At 38.0% G+C, this 26,069-nt stretch overlaps 3 protein-coding genes and 1 non-coding gene across 5 annotated transcripts in view; 1 reads left to right on the top strand and 3 right to left on the bottom strand.

Moving 5' to 3' along the window:
- Positions 1-361: 361 nt before the first annotated feature.
- Positions 362-4,620, bottom strand: LOC128259789 (delta-1-pyrroline-5-carboxylate dehydrogenase, mitochondrial). 2 transcript variants are annotated; one of them, XM_052992375.1, is made up of 8 exons: positions 4,463-4,620; positions 2,849-3,011; positions 2,153-2,626; positions 1,769-1,940; positions 1,520-1,707; positions 1,237-1,459; positions 798-1,165; positions 362-744 (listed from the first exon to the last, which is right to left on the bottom strand). In XM_052992375.1, exons 2-8 carry the CDS (start codon positions 2,911-2,913, stop codon positions 510-512), a joined length of 1,725 nt encoding a protein of 574 aa, XP_052848335.1. In that variant the 5' UTR covers positions 2,914-3,011; positions 4,463-4,620; the 3' UTR covers positions 362-509. The 2 variants fall into 2 exon arrangements, with proteins under 2 accessions (XP_052848335.1, XP_052848336.1); XM_052992376.1 differs by lacking the exon at positions 4,463-4,620 and adding an exon at positions 3,192-3,329.
- A 755-nt stretch (positions 4,621-5,375) lies between these two features.
- LOC128259796 (shematrin-like protein 2) lies at positions 5,376-6,154 on the bottom strand. The gene is made up of 2 exons (XM_052992382.1): positions 5,663-6,154; positions 5,376-5,583 (listed from the first exon to the last, which is right to left on the bottom strand). Exons 1-2 carry the CDS (start codon positions 5,961-5,963, stop codon positions 5,513-5,515), a joined length of 372 nt encoding a protein of 123 aa, XP_052848342.1. The 5' UTR covers positions 5,964-6,154; the 3' UTR covers positions 5,376-5,512.
- A 3,685-nt stretch (positions 6,155-9,839) lies between these two features.
- The window catches only part of LOC128259785 (poly(rC)-binding protein 3), a 99,775-nt gene continuing 83,545 nt past the window's right edge, over positions 9,840-26,069 (top strand). Inside the window, exons 1-2 of the mRNA XM_052992350.1 lie at positions 9,840-10,074; positions 10,156-10,289. The gene's annotated coding sequence lies outside the window, so the exon portion shown is untranslated. The remainder of the gene's footprint in view (positions 10,075-10,155; positions 10,290-26,069) is intronic.
- On the bottom strand, positions 23,063-23,134 carry Trnac-gca (transfer RNA cysteine (anticodon GCA)). The gene has a single exon. It is a non-coding gene; the product is annotated as a tRNA-Cys (tRNA).

Raw genomic sequence — 26,069 nt, 5'->3', positions numbered from 1 at the left:
GCTTTCACATACGTAGGTGTGTACATCAACGCGCAATATTTAGTTCGTAACCGGAATAAGTCAAACAAAACACAAATAATATCGATAAAGATTTAAACAAAAGACGGGCCATGTAATTATAAATTATATAATTAAATAATCACATTGCGTATAAATTGTATGTTAAAATAATGATATTACATATTATTCTTTTAAAATATCCATGTTGTGGTGTGTATGTGGTTCGAAAGGTATCAGCATATCAATTTACAACATTACCCGAGGCATTCTTTTGGGTTCTGAGATTCTTTGAGTGTGTGTTTGTAAGAATTGTAGCTATCTGAACTTGGTAGGTGTTACGGGGTAGGGGCTTGGGGTGGTGTTTAAAAATATTTCAACAAAATACATTTATATATATATATATATATATATATAGTTAGTAGTTATATGAGATTCCTGTCGGGTTTTTTTAGCTTCTTCTAATCCTCTTCCCACTCCCCCTTTTTATGCTTCATCTTATTTCATCCTGCCTACTCGCACATGTACGGATAGTTGACGTCCCGCAGTGGCACGAATGTCTCCTTGATGGATTGCGGAGAAGTCCAGCGCAGAATGTAATGTGGTCCGCCAGCCTTGTCATTGGTGCCAGACATTCGACCGCCGCCGAATGGCTGTTGACCCACCACAGATCCAGTAGACTTATCATTGATATAGAAGTTTCCAGCGGCCATTTTAAACTCCTGCAGGGCGCACTTGACGAATTCCCTGAAAACAAATATTATAGAACAACAGTAAACCCATAAGAGTATACTTCTTACTCGTCCTGGCCGAATACTGCTCCGGTTAAAGCAAACTTTGTTGAGGTGTGCACCAGCTTCATGGTCTCAAGCAGGTCGGACTCCTTGTAGACATAGATCGATAGCACGGGACCGAAAATCTCTTCTGTCATGATGCGGTCCTTCGGGTCCTTGCTGAGAACAATGGTCGGATTGACGTAGTACCCTTTGCTGTCCGAGTACGTGCCGCCGGCGAGAATCTCCAGGTTAGAGGACTTCTTGGCATGCTCAATGTAGCCAGTAATGCGTTTAAATGCTTTGTCATCAATCACAGCCGACGAGAAGCTGCTGAAGTCTTGCACGTCCCCGATCTTCAGCTTCGACGCCTCGCACAGCAGGCCTTCCTTGATCTGCGGGTGGGGGGGGGTTTAAACAGATCAGCATGGCGAAAACATCGTAATCTGATGCCTCTTGAACTTACTTGTGGCCACAGAGACTCCGGTACATACATGCGCGAGCAGGCGGAACATTTCTGACCGCAATACTCGAATGCCGAACGAATCGTGGATGTCACCACGGACTCAACATCGGCTGATGCATGCACAAAGTGGAAGTTCTTGCCGCCACACTCACCAGTCAACCGGGGAAAGTTTACGTACTTGTCAATGTTGTTACCCACCTGCTTCCACAGGCGATTGAAGGTTCTGTCGCCGGAAGGGATGGTATGGATGAACAGGAAAATCAATACTCCGGCAATTACTTACGGTACAGAGCCGGTGAAATTGATGCCGGCTAGGTGGGGACTGGCGGTAATCGTGTCCCCAAACACGGGCCCATCGGCAGGCACAAAATTAACGACACCATCAGGCACTCCCGCTTCGCGCATAATTTTGAAAATAAGCCAGTTGGAGAGCATTGCAGTGTCCGAGGGCTTCCACAGCACACCATTTCCCTGCGAAAAATGGAAGGTTAATTTATTGGAAATTTCAGGAATTGGTTAAGGGCTAGCCTACCATCAGAGCTGGCGTGTAGGACAAGTTGCCGCCAATGGCCGTAAAGTTAAAGGGGCTGACAGCGGCGATGAAGCCATCAATGCCACGATAACGCAAAGAGTTCTTTGTGACTTTGATGTTCTCGCTGATGGGCTGATATTTAGCGACCTCCTTTAGGAAATACGCATTCATCCTGTGAGGTGGATTTGGATTTCAATTCCAGAAATAATACTTCATGTTATACAAAATTGACCAAAAGGATTTTAAAACAAGAAAGAAGGCTACAGTCGATTGTTCTGACTATGGAAACTACGCTTTCTTTGTTTTAAAATATAGATTACCAACTATTTGTTTGAATTTTATAAATCTTTTATAAATTAAAAATGGAATCAGACATGTACTCACCGTATAAAGTCAATTAGCTCCGCTGCCGAATCGATTTCCGCTTGGATAGCCGTTTTGGACTGACCCAACATGGTGGCCGCATTCAGTTCCTGGCGGTAGGTCGTCGCCATTAGATCAGCCGCCTTCTCCCAGATCTTCAAGCGGTCCGCAATCGGCACGCGGTCCCACTTGGGCTGCGTGCTCACGGCTGTTTTGATGGCCTTCTCAATGAGCTTCTTATCGGCATAGTAGAAGCTGGCCAGCTTATGTTGGTGATCATGGGGCATGACCTGGTACCGCACCTCCGACGTTTTGTACTCCTTGCCGCCGATCACGATCGGAATGTCCTCGCAGCTGGAGGCCGTGCTTTTAAGGGCCTGCTCAAGGGCTTTGCGCTCCTTGGAGTCCTTGCGATACCCCAGAATCGGTTCATTTACAACCGGAAAATCCTTGAGGTTAAGGTCCGGTATGACTGAGCCAAGACTTCGAGTGTAACTGCGGTGAAAAACATTAATACGATAATCAAATCGTTTAAATGCACTATTATTGATTTTGGTAATCAAAATTATTAAGGAAAAAACCAAAACCTTATACAAATTAAAACCAAATTTTAAAGTATTTGGATCTTAAGTTACATTTTGAAAAAAAAAAATAATAAAATGTTTTCTGTCTAGTGCTTGTCAGAATATAATTCGAAGTTTATCAACTTAAACTTACCTTTTAAGCACCGTCTGCTGCAGACTGGAGCATCTGGATGAAGAACTTCGCAGCATTCGCAACATTATTTCGGATTTAGGGGCCTGTCTCCTTCGCTGCCGGATTATATAAGCTGTCTGTCTGGATCTTCGGCGTCGGCTCGCACCACCTAGAGTTTCGCTATCTGAGCGATAAGGCAGCGAAACGAACAAACTTTTGATTAGTATTCATTTATCAGCAACCTTGACAATTCATTGGGGGTCCGCGTCGAGTCGCGTGATTTTGATAAGCAGCCAAACGTGAAGCACGACACACCCCCCCAGATAAGGCTACGCCGCGTAGGGAAATGTACTTATGTACGTACTGTCGAGCAATTCTAGAATGTAGACCAACTTGAGCAGTTTGTCAATTGATGACTGGTTTCGCTTAGTTTATTTTTTTATCGATATCTAAAGTTCCCTCGCTCATCTCACTCACACTCGCACACTTAAGAGCGCTTTTATATACAAACAGAAAGCAAATAAGCAAAATTTGACGAGCATCAGCTGTTCTGTCTACGATGCGCACAGTGGGGTAAATATATTTTAAATGATTTTTGTATTCGTTCTGAGTTTAAGTAATAAGATTAGTAATTTATTTTTTTTTATTTAATTGATTTTAATGGTGTTATACATCTTTAGATTTTTTTTTAAGGAATATTTTTTTTCAGTTAATTATGTTTCTTATATACATTTTATTCTCCGTTAGGAGAACACTAAGAATAAGAATATAAATAAAATTTTGATCGCAGTGTGTGTGCCGACACAAATATATTAATAATTTTTCTTTAATTTCCAAATTGTATAGAATGTTTGGACTTTTATTCGGGTCGGTTAAGTTTGAAATGTGAAAGTTCGACGGTTTTTCGGTCGAAATATGCCGGGCTTTAATGGCCAGTCTATCATGTAATTTCTATTGTGTGCTGTTTGTCTTCTTCCACTGTGCGGTGGCTACGGAAATTTCCCATTGCCGAAACCAGAAAGATATGTACATACAATAGGGGCTGAAGGGGACTCGAGCAAAAGTAGTTCTTGTTGTTTTTTAACTGACGCTGCCTTGATTTATGAAATTAAGCGGCATGTACAGTGGGGAAGGGGTCGTGCAAAGCGGAACAAAAAAAAAAAAACACCCCACGGTGCGCGTGAGCAGCCCCCGTGCGAGGAAAAGAGATGGGAAAGTGTGAGGGAGAAAGGTGGCGAAAATGTGGAGCAAGTTCTTTTTAACGTAAGCATACTTTTGCTGTTTTGTCTTCCTCTTTCTATTCACTGCGCGTCAAGTGCTTAATAATCTACTATGAAATTTAAAAGACATTGATTTTTATCCACTAACAAACAGGCTCACAAGTTGCCTTTGAGGCCAAGTTAAAAACAAATAACTTTGCTGCTCAGCTGTAGATACACACACACACACAGGCGCATTAGAATGCAGCCAGTTGGCTTTGTTTTTGTCATCGTTGTTGTTGTTCATGCTGGCCCCAATTACGCAATGAAATGTTTTTATGCCGCCTTTTGGCCTTTTTCTATTACTGGCTATTTTTTTTCATTTTAACACCATTATTTCCCTGTTCGGCGATATTGGCACTGATTTTTGGCTTACTTTATGTCTGTTTCGGTCGACGGCGGCGGATTTTGGCGAGCGTCAATGCCTTTGTTTTGTGTTTTTTGCGAGACTATTTGGTCGAAATGAAAGGGCTACGAATTTGGATGGTTGGCTAACGGCCGGGAGCTATCGACACCCCGATAAGTTCACAGTCCTGATGCCGCGCACTTTTCAACACTAGACACAGCTATCGATTGCCCGCGAACAATATGCAGGGTTCAAAATGAAAGCACCATTACAATTTTTTTGCATTTCTTCAATGACTTTATAATTTATAAATTTCTAAATGTGACAGACAAGGTCAGTATTTATACAAAAAAAAAATTAACTTTTTTTTTGTATTATTTCGGCCAGATATACAAATCAACAAAATATATGTCAAAATATTACAATAAAGGTATCAGGTCAAATATCAAAACTATTTTTAAATACGTATGTTACTTTTATACCCTTTCTGAGGGTATTATAAAATTTCCGACCCTATAAAGTGTGTATGTTCTTGGTGCTGACTCAACGGGTTGATATACCGATTCTTGAATCTTTTAAACTTGTATTTGTTAATTTTAGGAACGATCGGGTAAGACTTGATAAATTTGGTTGTTTTTTTAAGAACTATAGGTTTTTTTCGCCTTATATAATGGTTTTCTTTAGTTAGGATCCATCCCTAGACTGCAAAGTGTTTAAAACTTCGTATTGCCAAGTTATCTACCGTTATCGTTTTATCTAATATACGAACAAAAAGATACGGCCAATGTAAAACTAAATGTTATACATTTTCTATATGTAAATAAATTTTAAATTACGTTTTGCTTACCGATTTTACCTCAGCCAAAATTTATAAATATACTAATAATTCACTAATCAAATTTTCGTAGAACTGAGAGGTGTCTTGGCCTGAAGCTCCTTACTTTTGTAAGCCAAAGTGTTAAACAACGATAACTGTTTGATTACAAATTACATAACTATTATATTTATTTGCGTCAGCACACTAACATAGTAGGAAGTCTTAATCAATATGTACAGTTAAACTAGCTTATCATTTATCTTTCAGCCGTAGTATCCGTTTCCGCCCGCACTGGCTGTTGCGAATCCCCCACTGCTGCTGGCGTAGGCCACGTCTAGAGAAGAAAACAGGTCCAGAACACTTGTAGATTACTTGGGTGCAAGGATTAAGAGACACGGTGACGGATTACTCACTCATGCCGTTACCGCCGTAAGGATATCCTCCGTAGGGGTATCCGTATTGGCCGTATCCACCGCCTCCGCCAAACATCGAATACGGGTTGTAGCTGGGGTACGAGTAGTAGGGATATCCCCCGTAGCTGTAGGGGTATCCGTACATGCCGCTGCCGTAAGTGTTGCCGTACGCCGATCCCGCCCCCGCACTTGCCCCTCCGTAGAAGGGATACCCGTAGTACTGGCACTCGGAGAGCTGCAATAGCACCGCGACCAGGAACATTCCCAACCAGAGGCCTCTGCTAGTCTTTTGCGCTGACATGATTTTTTGCTGGCCGTGTTTGTCGTGTGTAATCCTCGACCGTTGACTGAATGCGAAAACTCCGGCATTAACTGTTTTTATAGAGTTGGCCGCCGAATTTTTGCAATTTTTAAAGCATAAAACGCTTTTTTAATGGAGCTTAATCGGTCGCCCATCGTTTGCTCGTTCGGGCATGACCCAAGCGGCGTATACGTAATATTTTGAAATCTGCCCATAAAAGCATATCAAACGTATGTACATAGTAAGCATAAAAAAATGAAAACAAACATAACAAAACTATTTAGACCTTTATTGGCCTATCGCCTCGATTACTCATCCCACTTGTTCCGACTGCCGTTTTGCTATCAATTTAAATTAGTTAACCGCTTTTTTGACAGCGGCTTGCAATTATTTTGCGTAAACACAGTCATTAACCTTAAAATTGGTTGATGGTCCGCTTAGTAATGTGGGTGGACGGTGGTTTCCAGTTCTTTGAGGTTCATTGCCGGCTCGGAACGTGGTCAATGCTCATCAACGCCCTTCGGATGAGGTCAACCATCACAATTCTAATACAATATACCCATATTGGTTTTCGGATTTTCCATTGCGATTAGCTTGACATTGTCCGAGAGTTCATTGTGAGGGACGTTTTTGATACAGACTTTTACCCTTGGTCATGGATCGATGATGAACTATTTATAACAACAAACTTCCAAGCATGCTTGGATCGTCCGATCAAAGATATTTATTTATTATATAAAAGGTCCTGTTATGCACTTTAAATGTCCCTTCAAAGACTTTTCAAGTGCTGATTGGTTCAGGTGAAAATTGGAGCTGGGAAAAAGATGGGCAGATTTTACAAGTGATGTTTATGTTCTTCACCGAAATACTCGTATTTGCTTCAGGAGAAAGAGCGGTGAAAGTGACAAACTAAATTTTATTAATAGTAGCTCATGGGCCCGGCTTAGTAAAATACTAACTCTTTAAGCATAGTTTTATTTTTTGAAAATACGTTTCAAATGACAACTCACTTGCTGGAATCCGATTTACCGTTTAAAAGGTACTAAAAAAATTGTTAAATGTTTCTATTCGGAACGCTTAGATATAAAATCCCTGTGTAGGCAAAATGTCAGAATGAAACGGTCCGAATGGAAGCATTAAAAATAAGTATTATATAGTCGAATGCTTGTTTATTTTACTTCACAAAATTTGATATCAGTTGTTTTCTACGTTGAAGGTGCAATCGTCACAACATTTTATAGCCAATTCACATTAGCCTTCGTCTACTGTCTACCGTTTACCTTTTACCCACCCGAATCATCCTAAAATATTCCACCGTAAAGCTCTGCTGTTCCAACAAGTAAGTACCGGCATTTTCATACACAGTAGTAGGACAATTTGTATATCCTTGCATATATTTATTTCTAGAACTAACTGAAATAACAATAGAATAAAATAAAATATTTTTCATGTCCTAGGACAAATTGTTGGACAACTGGATCAAATTTTGTTCCCTGTACTAGTTTGAAAAGCATACAAAATTTCATTCATAAATATTTAAACCCTTTCCCTCTGTTCTGAGCAGTACTCATTCATGTAGGTGTGTGCAATTACACTGGCCAACAAGAGCAAATGTCACAATTGGTAACGTCCAGCCATTGGGTTCTCATGCAGCTGACGTTTCACCCACTCTCCTACCCCTTTTCGGGCTCTCTCTTTGATTGTCGCATTACTTTCGGTTGTCCAGGTGTGTTTTTGTGCCGCGTAGGTGTTGCGTTCTTGTTGCTCTCTAGTTGAGTGAGTTTCTTCGTTCCGAGCTTCGACTGCGCATGCTCAAGCCTGGATGGGCACTGATTTCGGGACACCCTGTTTTCGGTTGGCTTGAGTTATTCGAGTATGAGTGATTTCGGCCTTGCAGGTTGTCTTCAAATTAAACCTCTATTAATTTTGCCCTTCCATTTTTTCTTTAAGTAATTATGTATTTTCACTTTCAACAAACAAATTATGTTTTCATAAAATTCTTTTTGGATTTTCATTTGTTCTCCAATTCATGTCTTTTTCCTAAGCAAGATTGCTGAAAAAATAAAATAAGTTTGGAAAACATACTTAAAAACATGAACAAAAGCAGGCCACGCTTGTAACTTACTTAAGGGGGCAGGATGGTTTCAGAGGCTAAAAAAGGAGAATTTTGCACGGTAAATGCCTATATCTGAAGAGTATCAAGATTTTGTTATTTTTTTTGTATTTAATATTTATCAAATGGGGGCGGTCGGTGCGTAAAGCCTGGACTCACAGTGATATTAAAAAAAATTAAATTGTGCGGATGAACGAAATTAAATTGAAAAACCTGCGATTTTGAATTTTTTGAGCGGTTTTAAAGTCAAAGGTCATTAAAAGTCAGCCTAATATTGTATGTTAAAATATTAAAAAAAAAATTTTTTAAATAAAAAACGTATGCTCATCCGCAAGTATTTGTGCAAAATTTCATTTAGATTGGACTTTTACTTTTTGAGTTACATTACGAACCGACTTAAAAAACGTAGTTTTGAGAGTACGTTTACGAGATAATCGGTATCTCAGCGAGTTTTAGTCCGATCGAGAGGAATTTTTCAAAGGATATTCCTGAGATGTTGTACTTTTATTTAAAAAAATATCAAAAAAATTTTTTTTTATTTAGCCTCCTCAATAAAATATAATAAGACTGCATAATATATGAATAAATCCAAGAAGTACAAAAAATGTATATGTTATTGACCAATTTTTGTCAAAATGATGAATTTGATAATATCCCCCATTCAAAACTTCTTGTATATTGTAATGCCAAACTTGACACTAGCTGCAGATTCATTTAAAGATCTATTATGTTTTGTTGATGTATTAATCAATCCAGGTTATAAACTAAGAGGTATTGATCAGACGTAAGTGTAAACATTTTCATCGCGCTTTGTCAATGTTGCTAAAGTATGCTACGGTATTATGTTAACTTGGTGCAACTGAACTAGTAAGGAAAGGTTAATTCAAAAATATATTTTAAAAAGTGTACCGTATATAAAAATTGAAAAATATTATTTAATGAAAAAACTCCGTAAAAGTTATTCACATTCTTGGCCTGAATCCATCGGAAAGGGTACATTTTCCAGCCCCAATCCAACCACTTAATTTTCTCGACCCCAAACGAGCAATTTTCATATTAAAAAGTTTGTCTATACCAATACTTATCCCCATCCATACTTTCCGTTCAAAAAAAATGAAAGCTATCCTTCAAAAAACTTCTGCTAACTTTTCTTTCATTCAGCCTCATACTTTTGCATTATTTTGGGACACTGAAATGCTAATTGTTTGTCCAAAACGAACGAACCTCCTTGTGGCCATCAATTTTTCAGCATTCTTACGTGTAATTAATTAAAAATTTGATGCAGCAGCAACTTTTGTTTGCCGTCGAAATTACAGCAGCAACAAAAAGCTAATTAAAACTTAAATTTATGGAGCAGAGCAACTGGAGCCGTGACCCACAGGAGATCGCCCACTCACAGCTCACTCATTGCCAACCGAATTTCACTCAACTCGCCGAAATGCAACTGAAATGTTACGCATACGCCGCGTGGGACCGAGCGAGATGCGAGCACTCAGGCCATCCTACTGTGAGTGCAAGCCGGGGGGGAAAAAAAAGAAAAAAATCAATTAAAATGCACTCGGGTGCACCGCGCTTCTCTACTCAATTTTTGGGTTTTAGCAAATTTGTAAGAAATTTTTGAACGAAAATAAGCGAAGCAGGGCATGCCTTCTCGCTTCCTCTCACCTCCTCTCACCTTTTCTCTCTCTCTCCGTCCCTTGCCGTGTGTATGTGCGTGTGTGTGTGCGAAAGGCGGGGGGATATTTCAATTCAGTTATTTGTGCAATTTCGCTCAGTCAAGTTGTGTGTTTCTTGTGCAGTGTGTCCGCTTTGGCATCTATCAATCAGCCGACCGCATTCGACGAAAGGAAATAACCAGAAATTACCGAAAAATTACCAAAAATTTTCCTGCTTTCCCCCGATTTGCGACCGTTTACTACGGATCAAGTGCATCATTGAAAACGCCGCTAACAGCATACGATATCTCAGCAGAGGGAAAGAGATAGGGATATAGAGAGTGTGAGTGAGACGCAGAAAGTGCGAAATAACAGTTTCGACAGCTAATAACAGTCGCTCTGTGCGTGTTTTGCATTTGTGTAGGTGACTGTACTTTTTGGCGCCCAAAAACATTCTCACGCGACAACAAAAACGAAACAAACAAACAAACAGCAAACTAATTAGCAACATTTTATCAAAGCGAAATTTAATGTAAACTCTGCCAACTAAATTGAAAGGTGAGTGAGCTTCTGTGCAATTACTCAAGAATGATTGATTTGTAAAGCACTTTTTGAAAATGTGAGTTTTATGGCGGTTTTTTGATTATATGGACATGTCAAGTATAGTAAATAAAGCATATTGATTGGGTGCTGATTATAATAAATATTTGTTTGATAGAAAAATTCTTTTGTTAGTGAACTTTTAATTTTCATTTAAATATAAAATAACTTTTATTTTTTCTTATAATTTTTGATAATTGTATTCCGTAAAAAACTAAATAAAATTTTATTTTAACAAGCTACGTTAACTAACAAGAAAGGAAGCTAATTTCTGGAAGCCGAAGTTTATATATTATTAAAAATATTTTCTTTTATGATTTTATTTTTTACAAGCAGCTTTATAATATCGTTGTCCGATTTTAAAAAATTTAGAACCGTTTTTCTGAAACAATAAACCATTATTTTTGTTTCGAAGTATATTCAAATTGATTGAAAAACAGCGAAGCTATAATATTTTCATTTATTTTCCCGATTATTCCCATGGGAGATGTATGATATAGTCGTCTCGTTTCACCTAGTACTAATATCTTTACTAACTTTTCAATCACGAAATTCTGAATTTGAGATTGAACGTTCTCAGCCCAAGGATGTACGAAAGATATTGTTAGAGTACGAAAAATTCTTTATGCAAGTATGTAAACTTTTTAATTTAACTTGTGCAAGTGAACAACTAAAGTACACAGAGGGAAAAAACCAAGAGCATTGTTCTTAATCTTAGAACATTTTTTTGTAAGCATATATAAAAATAGTACTTTTTTGTATCTTTCTCTTTTATTTAGCCGATTGCGCCACATTGGCATAACGTTTTAATTTGTACTAAGCTCGTATAAGAATTCAAAGGAATATGTTTCCAATTAAATACCTTTTTTTAGCTATACTTTTGAGGTCAATTAGATACAAAATTTTAACAAAATCAGAAAACACAAGAACCAACAAATTAATAAGTTGATTACTTTGTCTGGGATTTGGATCCGGGATCCTAATAGCTTGCCCAATGTTTGATGCTCCAAGACACCTCCTAGTCCAATCATTTTAAAAACGGAATGTTCTTGTTTTAAGTTAATAGGTTTTTTTTCTTAAATTAAAAGTTTTTAATAGAGTTTACTGCTTTTATTAATTCTGTTTTTTTACAAATACTATAAGCAGGATAAAAGCGAAAAATATCGTTTTCTCTGTGTATTAAATTAAACATTTTAAAATATTATTATCAAGTACGAACCGTACTTAATCTAAGAAATACTCGGCCGAATTTCAATAATCGTATAATAATACTTAAAACTTAAAGAAAATTATTATTATTACTAATTATTTTTTATTATTAGGAATATTATTCCTACTACATTTTTCTGGGTATAGAGCAAAACAAATTTTTAACGACCTTCCCAAAACATGAACAATTCTTCCAGAATTCAAAAAGAAGTCATTTAAATTGTTTAAAACTGGCAAACAGAAGCCGAAAAATGTTTGTATATACAAAAAAAAAGTATTTTTTGAATAACTCTTGAACGGAGCATCGGATCCAAGCGAATTTTCTTTAAATTTTAAGTATTTCACTTTCACAGCTCTTACACCTGAACGAATTTATTTTGCGTAGGTCTTGGTATGCAATCCCTTTTCGTTAGCTGGTAAACAGATATAAAAGTTAATAAGTTTTTATATTTCACTCTCTGCATCGGCATTGCTTATAATGGTAAACATTCAGTTATTACTTAGGAGCCAGTTCTGCCTCTTTGTTTCGATTATTGTTTATCTCGTCATGCGAGAAGGGCTCCTCTTAGCCCGTGTACTTTAAAATAATTCACCGAGTAAATCACATACAAATTTTCAACAACTTTGGCTATTTTGTTGCGACGTCATAATGCACTTTGTTCGTTTCGGGGCAAGACAATGGCTCATACACAAGGCCACAAGCAAAACAAAGCGGAGAGGAGCCGCAGCATCGGGGATCGGGGAGCGGGAGCGGGGGTGGGACTTGAGTGGGGGGAGTAGTACGAGGACTAATTAAAACTCCGCTAGACGTCATAATTGGAGGGTGATGGTGGTGAGCTCTGTGGCGGTGGTGGCGGATCTGAAAGGATCTGGAACAGGAGCCGGCTACAAGTACATTAACTAGGCGAAGACTATGAAAGCATCCGCCCCGTGGACCGAAACATTTTCACTTAGTAGCCATGTACCAAAAATCCAGAAAACAGTAAAAGAGATTGCAGATGAAAGGGGCGGCAGAAGAAAGCGAATGGTGAGCACAAAGCAACGTACCGCACATTTGCACACAGCAAAAAAGTAACAAGAACTAAGAAACAGCCGACACTAAATGGTAAAAAGAGAATCCAAGGGATGACGGCATAAAGGGGAAGACGGAATAGAAGAGTGAAATATATATTTTTACCGTGCACAGTAATGAAAGGCCTCGGGCATAAGTTTTAAATAAATATTTGTCCCTCTGTATGTGTGCATGTAATTCAACAAAAAAAAAAAATAACAGCAAAAACAAACAAAATTGCACGAAATGATAGAAGAAGCGGACGCAAAGCAAAGAAATGGACGAGCAGGAAAACTGAAAGCAGCGGACTGAAAATACTGCATATCACAATTATGAGAGCCAAAAAAGAAAGCCCCAATTTGAAAGTGTAAAAGTTGGTAATGCTCTAGACAATGATATATTGACATCTTGGATGCTTATCATAAATAAAACACAATTAATAAAGGAATACATTTTATTAAAAAATGGAATTGTTCAAAATGCTTAAGTTGAGATGAAAATAGAAGTATGTTAAGGAAATTTTTCTTCATTAAATCTAAGTCAACAGAAAAATATAACTTGGGTAGGACAATTTTGTTATTTAAACAAACACTTGAAATAATTTTATATTAGAGAAAGGCAAAATCCTGGGTAAAACATGTATTAAAAACTTGAAAATGTTTTCCACTTTCTAATAAAGTGCTCCAGAGTCTAATTTTATTATTTAACATAAAATCCTTCACAACGGCAGTGAATAATGAAGCCGGCATTATGTACTAAATATTAAACCAGCATTTTATTATTATGCTAGCTTGGTCTAACACGAAATATTATATGGCCCACTCATTTGTAGGGTATAATTATGAGGGCAGGCACATGATGAGGCGGCCCGACGGGGTGGTCCTGTGGGGTGAAGAAGGGGTCGCGGGTGGGTAAACATGGTGAACACAACAGCGGCAAGAAAACTGGCTGACTGACGGCGCCTCTTTTTGTTGGGGGCGTAACTAGCGGGGTTGGGATGAGGGGTGTTTGCGGGCAAACAGGCACTATTAAAGTCTGAGCTACATCGTTCAGATACACAACAAAATATTTTTTTAGTTTTAGGTATCATCTTTTGAGAGGGGTTTTCATTTGGCATGTAAGCAATATTTTTTTCCACTTTTATTGATTTGGATCAAATTAAATTCAGTCTAAGAACATTAAAATAATGTAATTTCAAAACAAATAAAGAAAAATCATACTCACTCAGGGTAGGATATCGATAAAAAGATGAAAGTGTATAGTTGCTCATGAAATATGCAGTGTTCCTTATTGGGCGGTTAAAAAATAGGCACTGGTCACCAACCAAAAAAGAATATATTTTAACAGAATTATAAAATGACAATATTATTTAAGATCGAAATGACTATTTTGAATAATACAACCTTTAATTTGGCTACAATTTTCAGAGACATGTTATAAGTCAAAGTACCTAGACAGACTTCCCCTTATAATATCAGTTTCCATAAATATTTTAATGTTTCTGTGTAGCGAGCGAAGGAACCAAAAGTAGGTTGAGGTAGACACTGTTTGGCGCCGCCATGTTTAGAAAGTGCACACAAAGCGTAAGGCTAACAAAAAGGCTAAGAGAGGCAGAGAGAGAGAGAGAGAGGGAGAGAAACATTGAGAATAAGAGAATTTTCTCTGTTAGACAGCGAAACAAAAGATTTGCTTAGCTTTCATGTAAAGCGTAAAACACAAACAATTATGCAGCTGCTAGGCTAGTGATCTTCCAACCTCTTGCCACCAACCCATTTCTCCAAACACAGAAAATTTTTGTTATTGCTATCTCCATATTTGTGGCTGTATAAAATACAACACTTCTGTATTGGTAAACAATTAAATGCCCCAAATAGAAACTATTTAATTATGAACAAATTATGCATTGATTACACATTTTAGGCAATGATTTATTTAGGAAAACAGTCAGAGAATTCCTAGTTACATTGCTGAAATATTTGGATAGACTTCTTGATATCAAATATTGTTGTAAGATGCAATGTCCTTTTTGTGGATAAAAGTATTAGCATTTATTTGTTGGGGAGCTACTTCAGACCGTCATCTTTAACCTGATATATTTCGTTTTATTAAAATATATGTTTACCAAATAAAATTGGGGACATCATTAATTTTTGCAATTATTCAATATCTTTTTAAACGCCTTTTAAACCTAAAAATACTTTGAGTGAACTATCATCCCCTGCATTTTCCATTTAGTAGAACGTCAAGCCACTTGAGTCCGAGGCTTCGCTACTTGAAATTTTGGACAAAGCAACGGTGACCTGCCCTCCAAGCCCCTCTTCTCTGCCATCTGCCACCCACTTTCTCCTGCCATTCTGTGTAAAGTGCAACGTTTTCTGACTTGAGCCGAGGCCTACAAAATATGACAAATTACAAAATAATTGTGCGCACAGTCAAAACGTTGTCCTCGTTTGCTGTTGCTGTTGCTGTTGCTGGTGTCCTTCCTTCCATTCTTTGCCTTAACCCCCTTTGCCTTAACCCCCTGACCTGTCCCTTCGTCGTCGTGAGCATACCTTGCAATATTAATGAACTCTTTTACATCGTCTGTCATTTCCATGGCGGCTCTGTAAACCGCAGCAGGTCCCCTCATCTCGCCCTTCAGTTTCCCTTCTGGGCCCTGTCCCCCATGTCTACCTCTTTCCAATACTCATTTGGCTCCTATTTGCATGGCTTTGAATCCTGAATGGGCGATGGGAGGGGTCGACCCTACAGAGCCGATTTCGACAGAGGCCGGAAAACATGCTGTATTTACTTTGGAGCAGGCCTAGCGAAAAAATAATACGTTTATGCGTCGAAAAAAACAGTTTAGTTGAATCTACATTCGGGTTGAAACGAATATATTGAACGTTATGTTACACCAAACATGATCTAAAAGAAAATAGGTTGCACACAAAACTAAGCTAGTGTTAATTCTAGTGTCTATTTGATTCTACACAAAATAAAAGGGCAATTTGATACTTATTTAAATTTACTTTATTGAGAATTAGATTCATAGATAACCTTACAACTTGTTGAACTTTATTATGAATTTTTAAACATTTAAATTTTGTTGTCTAAATTATGGCCCTTTTTCTCATAGTGTACGCCACCCTGAACTATCCACCCGCAACAGTGCATTTATAAGTCCCCCCAATTCTATGATTATACTGCGGTTAGTGTAAAAATAAATTAGTTTAAAGCATGCTACTATTTTCCTGCAACGTTTCATCATCACAATCATTCATTTTCTATCGTTAAACTGCTTCGTAAAATCACTTCCCATAAACATGCATTTTTACATACCATAATTGGGGTAAAATGGTGCAGGCTCAACTATTCACCCTCTAATGTCGCGCTAGAAGTCCCCCGAAGCCTCGACCTCCGGATCTCCCCACCTCGAGCCTCCAAATTCCCAGATCCCAGCCACCCCTTTGGGGAGCATCCATGTCGTCCCAAATGAACGCGTTCGCAGTGTTTAAAGTTTGTTACTCGAAATGCATTTTATATGGCCCGTTAGCCGTTACAGTTGTGTTTGCATTGGCCCGCGGGTATTCATTAAAGTTGAGGGATCCGGTTAGTGGGTGTGTGCTCGTATTGCCGGCTTTAAGCTCCGGCTCTACGGGACGGACGGAAAGCGAGCGGATGGACGGATGAAGAGGAGCTCGTTGTGGCAGGGCATGGCATGGCAAGTTAGTTTGGCGTCGAAAAAAAAACTAAAAAGGAAATTAAAGGAAAATGTTGCGTCGCTCGCCTGGTTTGAGTAATGGAAGTTTTATCGAGTCGGGTCGGGTCGGGTCGGAAAATGGGAATACAGGAGGTCTGCGACTGGGGCGACGAATGGATAGACAGGCCAGACGCTTGGAGTTGGCTTATTACATGGGCCAACTCCTCTACGTGTGAGTGTGCTGGCCAAAAACTTATTAGACAGTCGGAAATTGAATATTGTTCCTGCAAAATTGTTAAATGTTTGTCCTGGTCTCCTCTCTGTCATGTTGATGTTTCCTGTTTCGGCTTGATTCCATCTCCTGCAGGGATACTTTGTCCTGTGTGTGTGCCGTTTTTTGCCTCCTCCCCTTTTCGACCATCACTTATCTGACTTTCAAATTGTTTTGTTATGCCTCGTATGGGGGCAAGTAATTAGAGCAATGTTCAAATGTGCAGCCAAAGTTTGCCACACTTGCACATTTTCCGAAGTCCTGTTGATAAAGTTCTATCTGTGGGCCCTTGGGTAAAGTGTGAAAATTGTTTGGATTAGCACAAAGTGCACGGAAGCATGATATAAGGGTTGAGCCGGGTTACAGAAAAAACCAGGATGTGCGGCAAAATTTTTGTTGGTAGTTTCGGAGGTTTTTAACAAGTTATCTATACACGAGTGCAGGGATTTTAATTAGCTAAAGCATATTTATAATTAATTCTTTTTAAATTCAGTTTTCGATTGAAACTTACAGAAAAAACGCGCATTTCGTAAATTATCAGTTTAAGTGCAAGTGAAAAGTTTTGCAAAAAATTAAATCAAATTAAATTAAACTATTTAAACAATATATTTTCTTAATCGGTTCTTCGGTAGGGCGTGCATTTCATATTGCGCAGTAAGTTTAGTTCTTGGAAATAAGTAAAGGAATTTTATTTAACTGTAGATATAGCAAATATTTTAAAGAGAATGACAGTGAGAGATGCTTAAAGGTTGTTTTGAAGGTGCGATTAAAATAAATATTCAAAACTTATTATTAATAAAATTATAATATTTACAGCAGAACATATAGTTGATTAGAAGTCCATTCTATTATTGACGGGGGATCACCTCAAGGAAATAGTTCCCAAAAAACTTTTTGGACTCATGCACAGTCTTAAGATAAAAATTATGTTATTTTATTATTTTAAAACAAAGAAAACAATGAAAAATAACAAAAATAAATAATATAAGTAACCTAAACTCGGACTGGGAGTTTTCTCAAATTTATAGGTCGCCAATAACCTTAGACTTAGGTCAGTCTTTTATCCTAAATTTAAAGTCTTGAGTAGGCTATATTTTTTTAGAAAAATGCTGGTTGTCTGCAAACAAAAAAAATATGGGCCTTTTTTCTTTAACTTTAGGCTTTATCTGGCCTGTAATGTTTAGGTCATGGATATCTAAACTTTTGGCCATAAATGTTCGTAGCGACCTCTTAGGTGATTTTTTTCTCTGGGTGCACAAAAGCAAACAAATTTGTAAGCCGTAATGTTCTACAAGTCACTTTTAAGTCCATTTTAACTTAGTTGATATTACTTTGTGGTATCCTGAAATGTTACTCAAACTTCATATGTAAATCTGCCTTTGTTGCCATGACCCCTAAGCTCTCTGTGAAGATAAATATAAACACACTGAAATGCCGCAGTCGGTTCATTAGTTACATTGGAGGCCCTGATAAGCTCATTAGCGTAATGCAAGTCACAATGTTGTCATTTCGCCACATTTCGTTGCATAACGATCCGGAGGTGTCAGAGGGGAATATGCTGCGTATACGCAACGTGGGCGGTGCAGGTGGCTTTAAGGAAGCGGCTGCTTAAATTGTAAGTAAACCATGGAAACCACAGTTGGCCCCAGAGCGTTTCCCGGAGCCGTGCGCCCACTCACCTGGAGCTTATTAAAGCCCTTCCGTTGCAGACGCTTTTCAAAGCGATTTTCATTCCACAGTTCCCTCCATCTTTTCCGGCTATCTAGCTATTCAGCTATTCAGCTATCCATCTATCTATCTTCTTGTCTGTGTCTCTGTCTTAATGCCTCTTGAGTGCTTCGCTTGGCTGAGCTTAAACTCTTTGCTGGCATTTCAACGCTGCAGCAGTTTGCAATTTCACCCCCCACCACCTCCAACCTTCCACCCCTACCTCCTGTGTACCCCTTTTCCCCAACTTTGCCACTTTGCATTCGTTTCACCCACACACTCACAGAAAAACTCAAAATTGAACTTCAATCTTCCCTCTCGTACAACAACAACAACAGCACAAAAACACAAACGCATGTAAATTGGCCAATTTTGTGTAGCCGCCTCCCTCTGCCCAGACACGCCTCTCCGCCCCTTTTCGCCACCCCGCTGGCTGTTACTTCTGCTTGGCATCCGAGCAGATCACTGCAAAAAATACATTATCATTTTTAAATTTATAATTAAATTTATTAATGCATGCCTTTTTTTTATCAACGTTTTGGAAAAATATATGGACATTGATATATTGTATAATAACACATACTTTGTACTTTTGCAGAGGGAATTATAATTTTTGTTGGAAGCTTTGCAGAGCTTTTATTTTATCTGTTACTTTTTTCAACGTATACAATATAGATTTTAAATTAATTAGAAAAATTACCATGAATTCTTTGTTGCTAAGCATATTTGCTTAGAAATGCAATATGCAATTGCATATCCTAATGACGGCCTACATAGAACTATTGCCTTATTTGCTATAATTAAAAATTTTTGAAATAAATCGATAAAGTAATTATTGTCAATTTTAAATTTTTTAAATTAAGAAAACGAGCACTCAATATAAAATTTGTTTTCGGCGTGAATTCATCGGGTTGGTCGATTTTTAAGATCTCGTAAAAAAAGCTATGAAAGGTTCGCACCTTAACGATCGTCATAAAACAAAAAGCTGTTTGTTATTCATATAAACGTATGTATTTATATGAGCAATGTTTCTACCGCATCCATTTTCAGCGCGAATAACATTTCTGCAAACACTCGATTATGAAAGCAAATTTCCACATTCCTAAACTTGGTTCAAGCTATACAAAAATTGTGGGGATACAATTTTTAGAAGTACAAAAGTATTGTTTGAGTTAAACGAATTAAACTTTCACTTTTGAGTCGTACAAATTATCTTGTAAATTTTGTTATTGTTACTTTTTTTCTCTGCGTATCAGTAGCAGCAGCAGAAGTGGCGAAAAAATTGCATAAAAATCCTTTTCTTTTCGGTTTCTTCTTTTGATTTGTAACTGGCGCACTTTGTTGATTTCTCTTGGCCTCCGCCTGGACTATTTCTCCTGCTCGTCCTTCGCAGCTCCCCTTGGCATTTTATTTGTTATTTGCTTGACAGCCGCTGAGCGAAGCTTCTCACAAAAACTGCATTTCCCCCAAAAAATGCTGGAATATGAAAATTGGCAATTGGAAAGCTTTTACGTTTTTGTTAGATACGGAATCGTGAATGGGAATTGAAATAGTTGACAAACATTTCTTAGCTGGCATTCTCATTGCTAGCGATGAACAATTTTATCTGATATTAATTGGAAAAAAATAGAAAAGACCAGAAAAATAAACAGAAAAGAAATATATGTAATTTAACACTTAACTTCAAATTCATTAAAATAAAGATAGAAAATTACTGCTGTGCTACAGCTAAACACCATTCCAAGTTATGGAAAAAATTATCCTGCAATTATAATGGATAACAAATTCTACAAATATAAATTATACTAATGCATAACTTTTCTAAAATTTTAAAATTTGTCTTTCTGGTAGGCTACGAGAAGATACCAACTTCCAAAATTCCTTATATTTCTTTATAACCTACTTCAAGCAAACCGTAAAGTGGAGAGCAAAGATACTTAAACCTGTAATCAATTGACAAAGAATCTTTTTTTATTTTTTATAAATAGGCACTTGGTTCTAAGCCAGAACTTGTATTTTTGACGGAGCCCTTCGCTGTATTTACAGTCTATCACTATCAGGAAAGCAAACCGATTTCGATTTGCATTGCAATTAGAAATCCTGCCACATCTTGAGCCTTGTTGGCAGCCTGGGCGGTAATGAAAAGTTGTGGTTTTCTTTTCCTGTATTCAGCTCTAGCGCAGACCGCAGCCAATCGCTCGCTGCAGAAATGCAAAACGTGGTGAGGTAGAAGTTTTAATGAAGCTGCCGCTCTGCCTCACCTGAAACCGTTTTAGGTTTACGAAAGCCATCAATCGGAAAACGGGTGGGGGGGTGCGGCGTTACCAGCCGCACTTCAATCCAAGGCTGGGATAAAAGCCATCCTGGGCTGACGCTAATCAAATTAGAATGCCAAAGCTCTCGCTGTTAAGCTGCCTGCTAAATTATGAGACAGCTACTTTCTGCGGTCAACCGAAGTTTGACGAAGGCACTTCGTTTGCTGCCTTTCTGCTGCTGGTGTTGCTGATATTACTTGCCATTAATTATTTGCACCCTCGGCATTGCCCCGACCCAGCATAATATTTATTTAAAATTTTAATGAGGCGGTGCGAGTGAGTGGTCCCGGGGAGACTGCTCCTCCCTAACTACCTCTCTCGCTGCGGTTGCCTTGACAAATCTAGCCAAGAAAGGAGCCAGCATATTTGTGCGGTTTATGTGGCCCGCAACAAATCAACGCACACACAAATTGTGGCTGCACAAGGAGCAGAAGAGTCGGATACAGATGCTTAAGTGCAGACATCGATGCATACTTTTCGGTGCACTTGGACAAGGACACGGCACATGATTGATGTGGCCGACAATGCCGCTTGAGGGATGAAAATAGGGGCGGGGGTGGTGGTGGAGCGGGGGAGGGCTTACATGCTCCTTACATGGCCATTAGATATATCATACGTGTCTCCTGCCACGGCTGCCAGGGAAATAACATTTCTAGCTTGACTCCTCAACTCCGCTTTCCTCAAGCCTTTTCTATGGGGATTTGTGTGCGTAATATATTTGAACTGATTTCACTTTGATGCATCCAGGGGAATAGAATTCTCTGCAGGATAAATAGCACAAATACAGAATTGTATGGCTCTATATCCATTTAATGTTGGCTTTCCCGGCAAGTTACATGACGCGATTTAAAAAAAAAGTGTTGTATATAACATCTGGGTTTAAAAAAGTTTGTCTGTTCAAAGAAAATTTTTTTTTATTTATTTACGAAAGAGTTTTCTGTTATATTTATGCTTGAGAGACTTCTTTAGTTCACTTACTTTATCTTATTTCTATTTCAGAAAAAATGGTCTTAATTGATAACATTTAAAGATACCTAAATCATACTTAAAATAGTTGTATGGCAAAAAAAACCACACCAGTTTTAAAGATCGCTTGGGCGATGTCTAGCTGTTTGAATATTTTTTGCGTAGCAATCAATTAAATTAACAACTATTTTGTGTTGTTAAGCGATAGAGAAAGCATACACAAAAATCAAAAATAATTACACAAATAAATTTATTTGTTTTGTTTTGCTGTACTTGCAACTTTGCATATTTTTGCGTAGCCATGTAAATGGCAAAGGAAAAATGCTGAGGAGAAAGAAAATAAGCGAAAAATAAAAGCAGAGAAATCTTGGCTATAAATACACGACGTCAGCGAACGGCGACAACGACAACGCTGGCACTCTAAGTGCCCCCCAATCTGTCCGCCTTTCCGCAACACCGCATCCCCAACTTTGGTGGTGGGACGGATCGGAAGGACGATGGTTCTCCGTTCTATGCCAAATGCAGTGGCCTCAGTACCACAGCAGCGCTCAAGAGTCGTCACAGGGCTGGGGGCTACAGCTTGGGTTCTGTCCTCGACGGTCTCTTCTCCTCTGCACAGTGGAAAGGAATACTTTTTGGGTTACCCTAGAGAACCCTCCTCGAAAAATGCACTTGATTCCCCAGATGATAGCATTAAATGATGATTTTTTCTTATTAGACGCAAAATATTCCCACAATAAATATCACATTTTTTTTAAAAAGCCCAGGAACTGGAGCAAATATTATTATAAGTATTTCGTACAAAACGGTTCCGACAGACCGGATTAACTTTCCCATCAAAAGAAGGCTTAAACTATATTCACAATCAGTACAACTTATAAAAATCAATCTTATAAATAAACAGAATAAAATATTGAATCAAAATTGCGAATATGTACTTACTGGATACCTCTTTAAAGACCATTTTTTTATAATTTAAGATGAACTGCAAAAATATTAGCCTTTTTTGCCGTCAGTTAAATAATAACATAGCTGACGTCAAACAAGAAAGAAAGCCTTGCAGCTATTGCAAAAATTGAATTTGTTTTTATTTGTTTTTTTTTTTTTAGTATTCCGGTTGTTCCCATGGGAGCTACCTGAAAAATAAATAAAACTTGGAAAGTATTATACAGATTTCTTTAAAACGCTGATCAAGAATATTTATAGGGTCCTTCACTGTGTTGCAAACTTCTGACTGACAGATATAAATGACAATTATATTTGCTCAGAATGTTTATTGTCATGAAATCACAGCCACAGTGCAAAGCATCCTTTTTGAAGTGAAAATGTTTACGCAGCTCAGGACAGGAGAAGTGGTTCATGATGCCACGGCAATGGCAACATTTTAAGCTCCATCGGGCAGGGAGAGCTTAACATTGAAATAGTTGTGGAAAAAGTGAGGAATGTCCGTGGGAATCGTTTTGAGGTCAGAATTCAGCAAAAATATCTTCAAGTGTGCGAAAAAAAAAATAACAAACATCCTTCAAAAATAGGGGGCACCCGGATTTGAACCGGGGACCTCTCGATCTGCAGTCGAATGCTCTACCCCTGAGCTATACCCCCAACTGTAAGATTTGATTTTATTGCTGCTTACAGCTTATAAAGTTCAAATATGGAAAGAAAATGGTCATGGGCCTCTTGACCTACTACAGTCGAATGCTCTGCCACTGAGCTATACCCCCAAGTCGATTTTATGAACTAAATGGATTGAATGGGGCAGGTTATTTCCTTGGCATTTAAGTTTACATTTTGCATTTCAATTTTCTTGTTCACTTGGTAAAGCTAAATTATTACTGTTAATAATATTGGCCACGCCAAAAAATTAAAGATATTCAAAACAAATATTTTTAAATTAAGATATTAAGTATTTCGCACTCGCGTACATAATTTTTTTCGTTGTTACGACAGATATGAATATTCTGCTTTAGTTAGTTAAATCGTAACTTTTTAGAAACCAACAAGTTTATTGTTTATTGTTTAGCTTTATTTGTAAGATAAATAACCATATTTCAGAAACATTTTTTACCAATTGTTCATAAAGGGATAATACAATATTCAATATATTTGGTAAAAAGTCTACTACAAGTAAAGGAAAACGGTTCCGGTTCCGGTATATAAATATGAGGACCACTAGCCAAACCGATATAGTCATATTTGGGATTTAGTATGCAGATTCTAGTTGTGCGTTAGCTGCAATAATTCTTTTCAAAGTTTAGCCACGTCGTATCTAACGCATTCAAATACCGAAACTCTAAACAGACAGTTATTGGGCGATATATATTGATTCGGCCTATGTCTATCCACAACAGGTTTTTTGTATTCTACCAAGGATAGTTTTTAAGTATTTTTTTGTTGTGTATAAATATAAGGTCTTAATTTTTATGAGTGTATCAAATTTATAAAGCATGCAACCCTAGCGGATTTCTCTCTGTTGTGTCTGCATCCGAACAGCATATAGGTTGTCTATATATTATGTACTAAATCTGTCGTTTTCCTTCAATATGTCAACGTTGTCGGGGTATAGCCCCTACTCCTCTCTCTTAGTCTGGGTCTGTTCTGTTGGTTCTGTTCTGGTTGCGTTGTCGTTGTCGCTGCTGAAATTAATTAATGTGAAAATTTGCACAGACTCAGGCTATTTATAAGTTGTTGTAAGTGCTCGCCATGACATAGCCAACCCCTTTCCCCCCCTCCGATGCCGCAATGCCTCCGGTAAATGCCATGTGGAAATTGAAAATTGGGAATTTTCCCTGGAGAGCAAAAAGATAAACTTGGCTTTCCGAGGGCGGGGGAATATTTTTTGGGTTTTTGGCTAATTTAAATATGCAAAATGCTGCATGGATTGATTTTCGCTTCTGTTTGCCAAAGGTTGCTCTCATTTTGGTGGCCGTTGATGCACTAGGAGTGGGAGAAACGGGAAATGAGAAGTCGAAAATGGAAAATGGGTAGGTGTGCGTGCTAGTGCCACAATCAAACACTTCAAAGTGAGCCTGAAAAGCCTCTGAACTCTGTCACTGCCAGGCGGCACCTCTCGACACAATTTCGATCGACCTCCCTATACCTTTACCCTTATCGCCACGATGTGGATGCTCAGGTGGGCTTGGGGCTTGGGGCTGGCCATGCCCCCTGCTGCCCCACAATGCCTAAGAGGTGTATGGTGCGGCAGGTGTGGAGGGGTAGAGTGTAATTGAATTTTGATTTAAAGTCCTTTGATATATCAGAAACAAAGTGAAGTCTTCGACTCACTTACGCCAGCAACAGAACCGGGCTGGTCCAACTTAGGTCAATTCAATTCAATTTGGATGCCTTGCCCCTCTTCCCTCTTCCCTCTCCCCCATCGTCCACATTTCACAGGAAAGTTAATCGATAAACCCTCATTCCCCCTTCCAAAATCCGAAAGACCGAAAATCCAAAAATAATAAAAATTTGTTGGAGGTAAGCTGCACCATATTGGGTGGGATGTGTGTGGGAAGTTGAAAAGTTGTTGCAATAATTGATTTGTTGCAGATGTGTTGGGGCTTCTCTGGCTTTGTCTGCATTTGCCAGGCATTTGCCAAATGAAATTGTTTTATTGAATTCCCTCTTTATCTTCCTTTTGTCTTTGCTGCTGTTGAATTATTGCGATTATACAGTAATTACTTAGGTTAAACGAAAAGTGTCTGTAAAAAAATGGTCGTGGCCATTTAATTGCATAAAGTATACAATTAAGGATCGAGATCTAATGCTGAGTCAAACTGTCGTTCTATTTGTCCGTATAGACGGTAATCTTGTAAACAGACTGTTGTGAGAATGGCCAGTACAACTATCGAACTCATAAAACAAAAGTTACGCCAACGTTAAGGCAATGATAATCAAAATCCGAATAAAATATCTTTATTTTTTTTTACTGAATCCTTTTAAATAAAAGCTTTTACTTATTTTTCTTTTTTAAATATCAAATTTTTAATATTTTTCCAAGATTTAAAAAATTTGTATATCTATTTTATTTATTCTATTTTTTAAAGACAAAGATAGGACTGAGCAACAATGATTTGGTAAAAGCTTTATGAATCAAGCGGTGTTAAGTACGAACAACTGAATTTATGCGAAATGTAAAAATTTTTACCTGATCGTTTTATTGGAAGCTAAAGCGTATTGACTCCCGATTAGCGCCATTTTTTAATGGATCTGCTTTAGCATGTAAAAGATGCCAAAAGTTTCAATTCTATGGGTTTTACACTGAGCTCGGAATAATAAATGGCTGTACCAACTTGTCCAGTTTACTATCTACCTTATATGGTCGAAAATGACTGTTTTATTGCATTAAAACTTCTTGCCAATTTTATAATACCTTCTGCAAAGGTATGCTAATGTTATGCAAATTTGAAAGCACGCACTCACGGTTACCAAATCATGTACGCTGTTCATTACACTTTCTAATTCAAGATTAAGAAGTTACAGTTTTAATTAACTTTTTACTTGTTAGGCCGCTTTATCCCCATCTTCTTCACAGGCTTAGGTC

Source organism: Drosophila gunungcola (assembly GCF_025200985.1).
Source record: "Drosophila gunungcola strain Sukarami chromosome 3L unlocalized genomic scaffold, Dgunungcola_SK_2 000009F, whole genome shotgun sequence".
Lineage (NCBI taxonomy): Eukaryota > Metazoa > Arthropoda > Insecta > Diptera > Drosophilidae > Drosophila > Drosophila gunungcola.
This window is presented reverse-complemented; position numbering and strand designations above follow the sequence as displayed.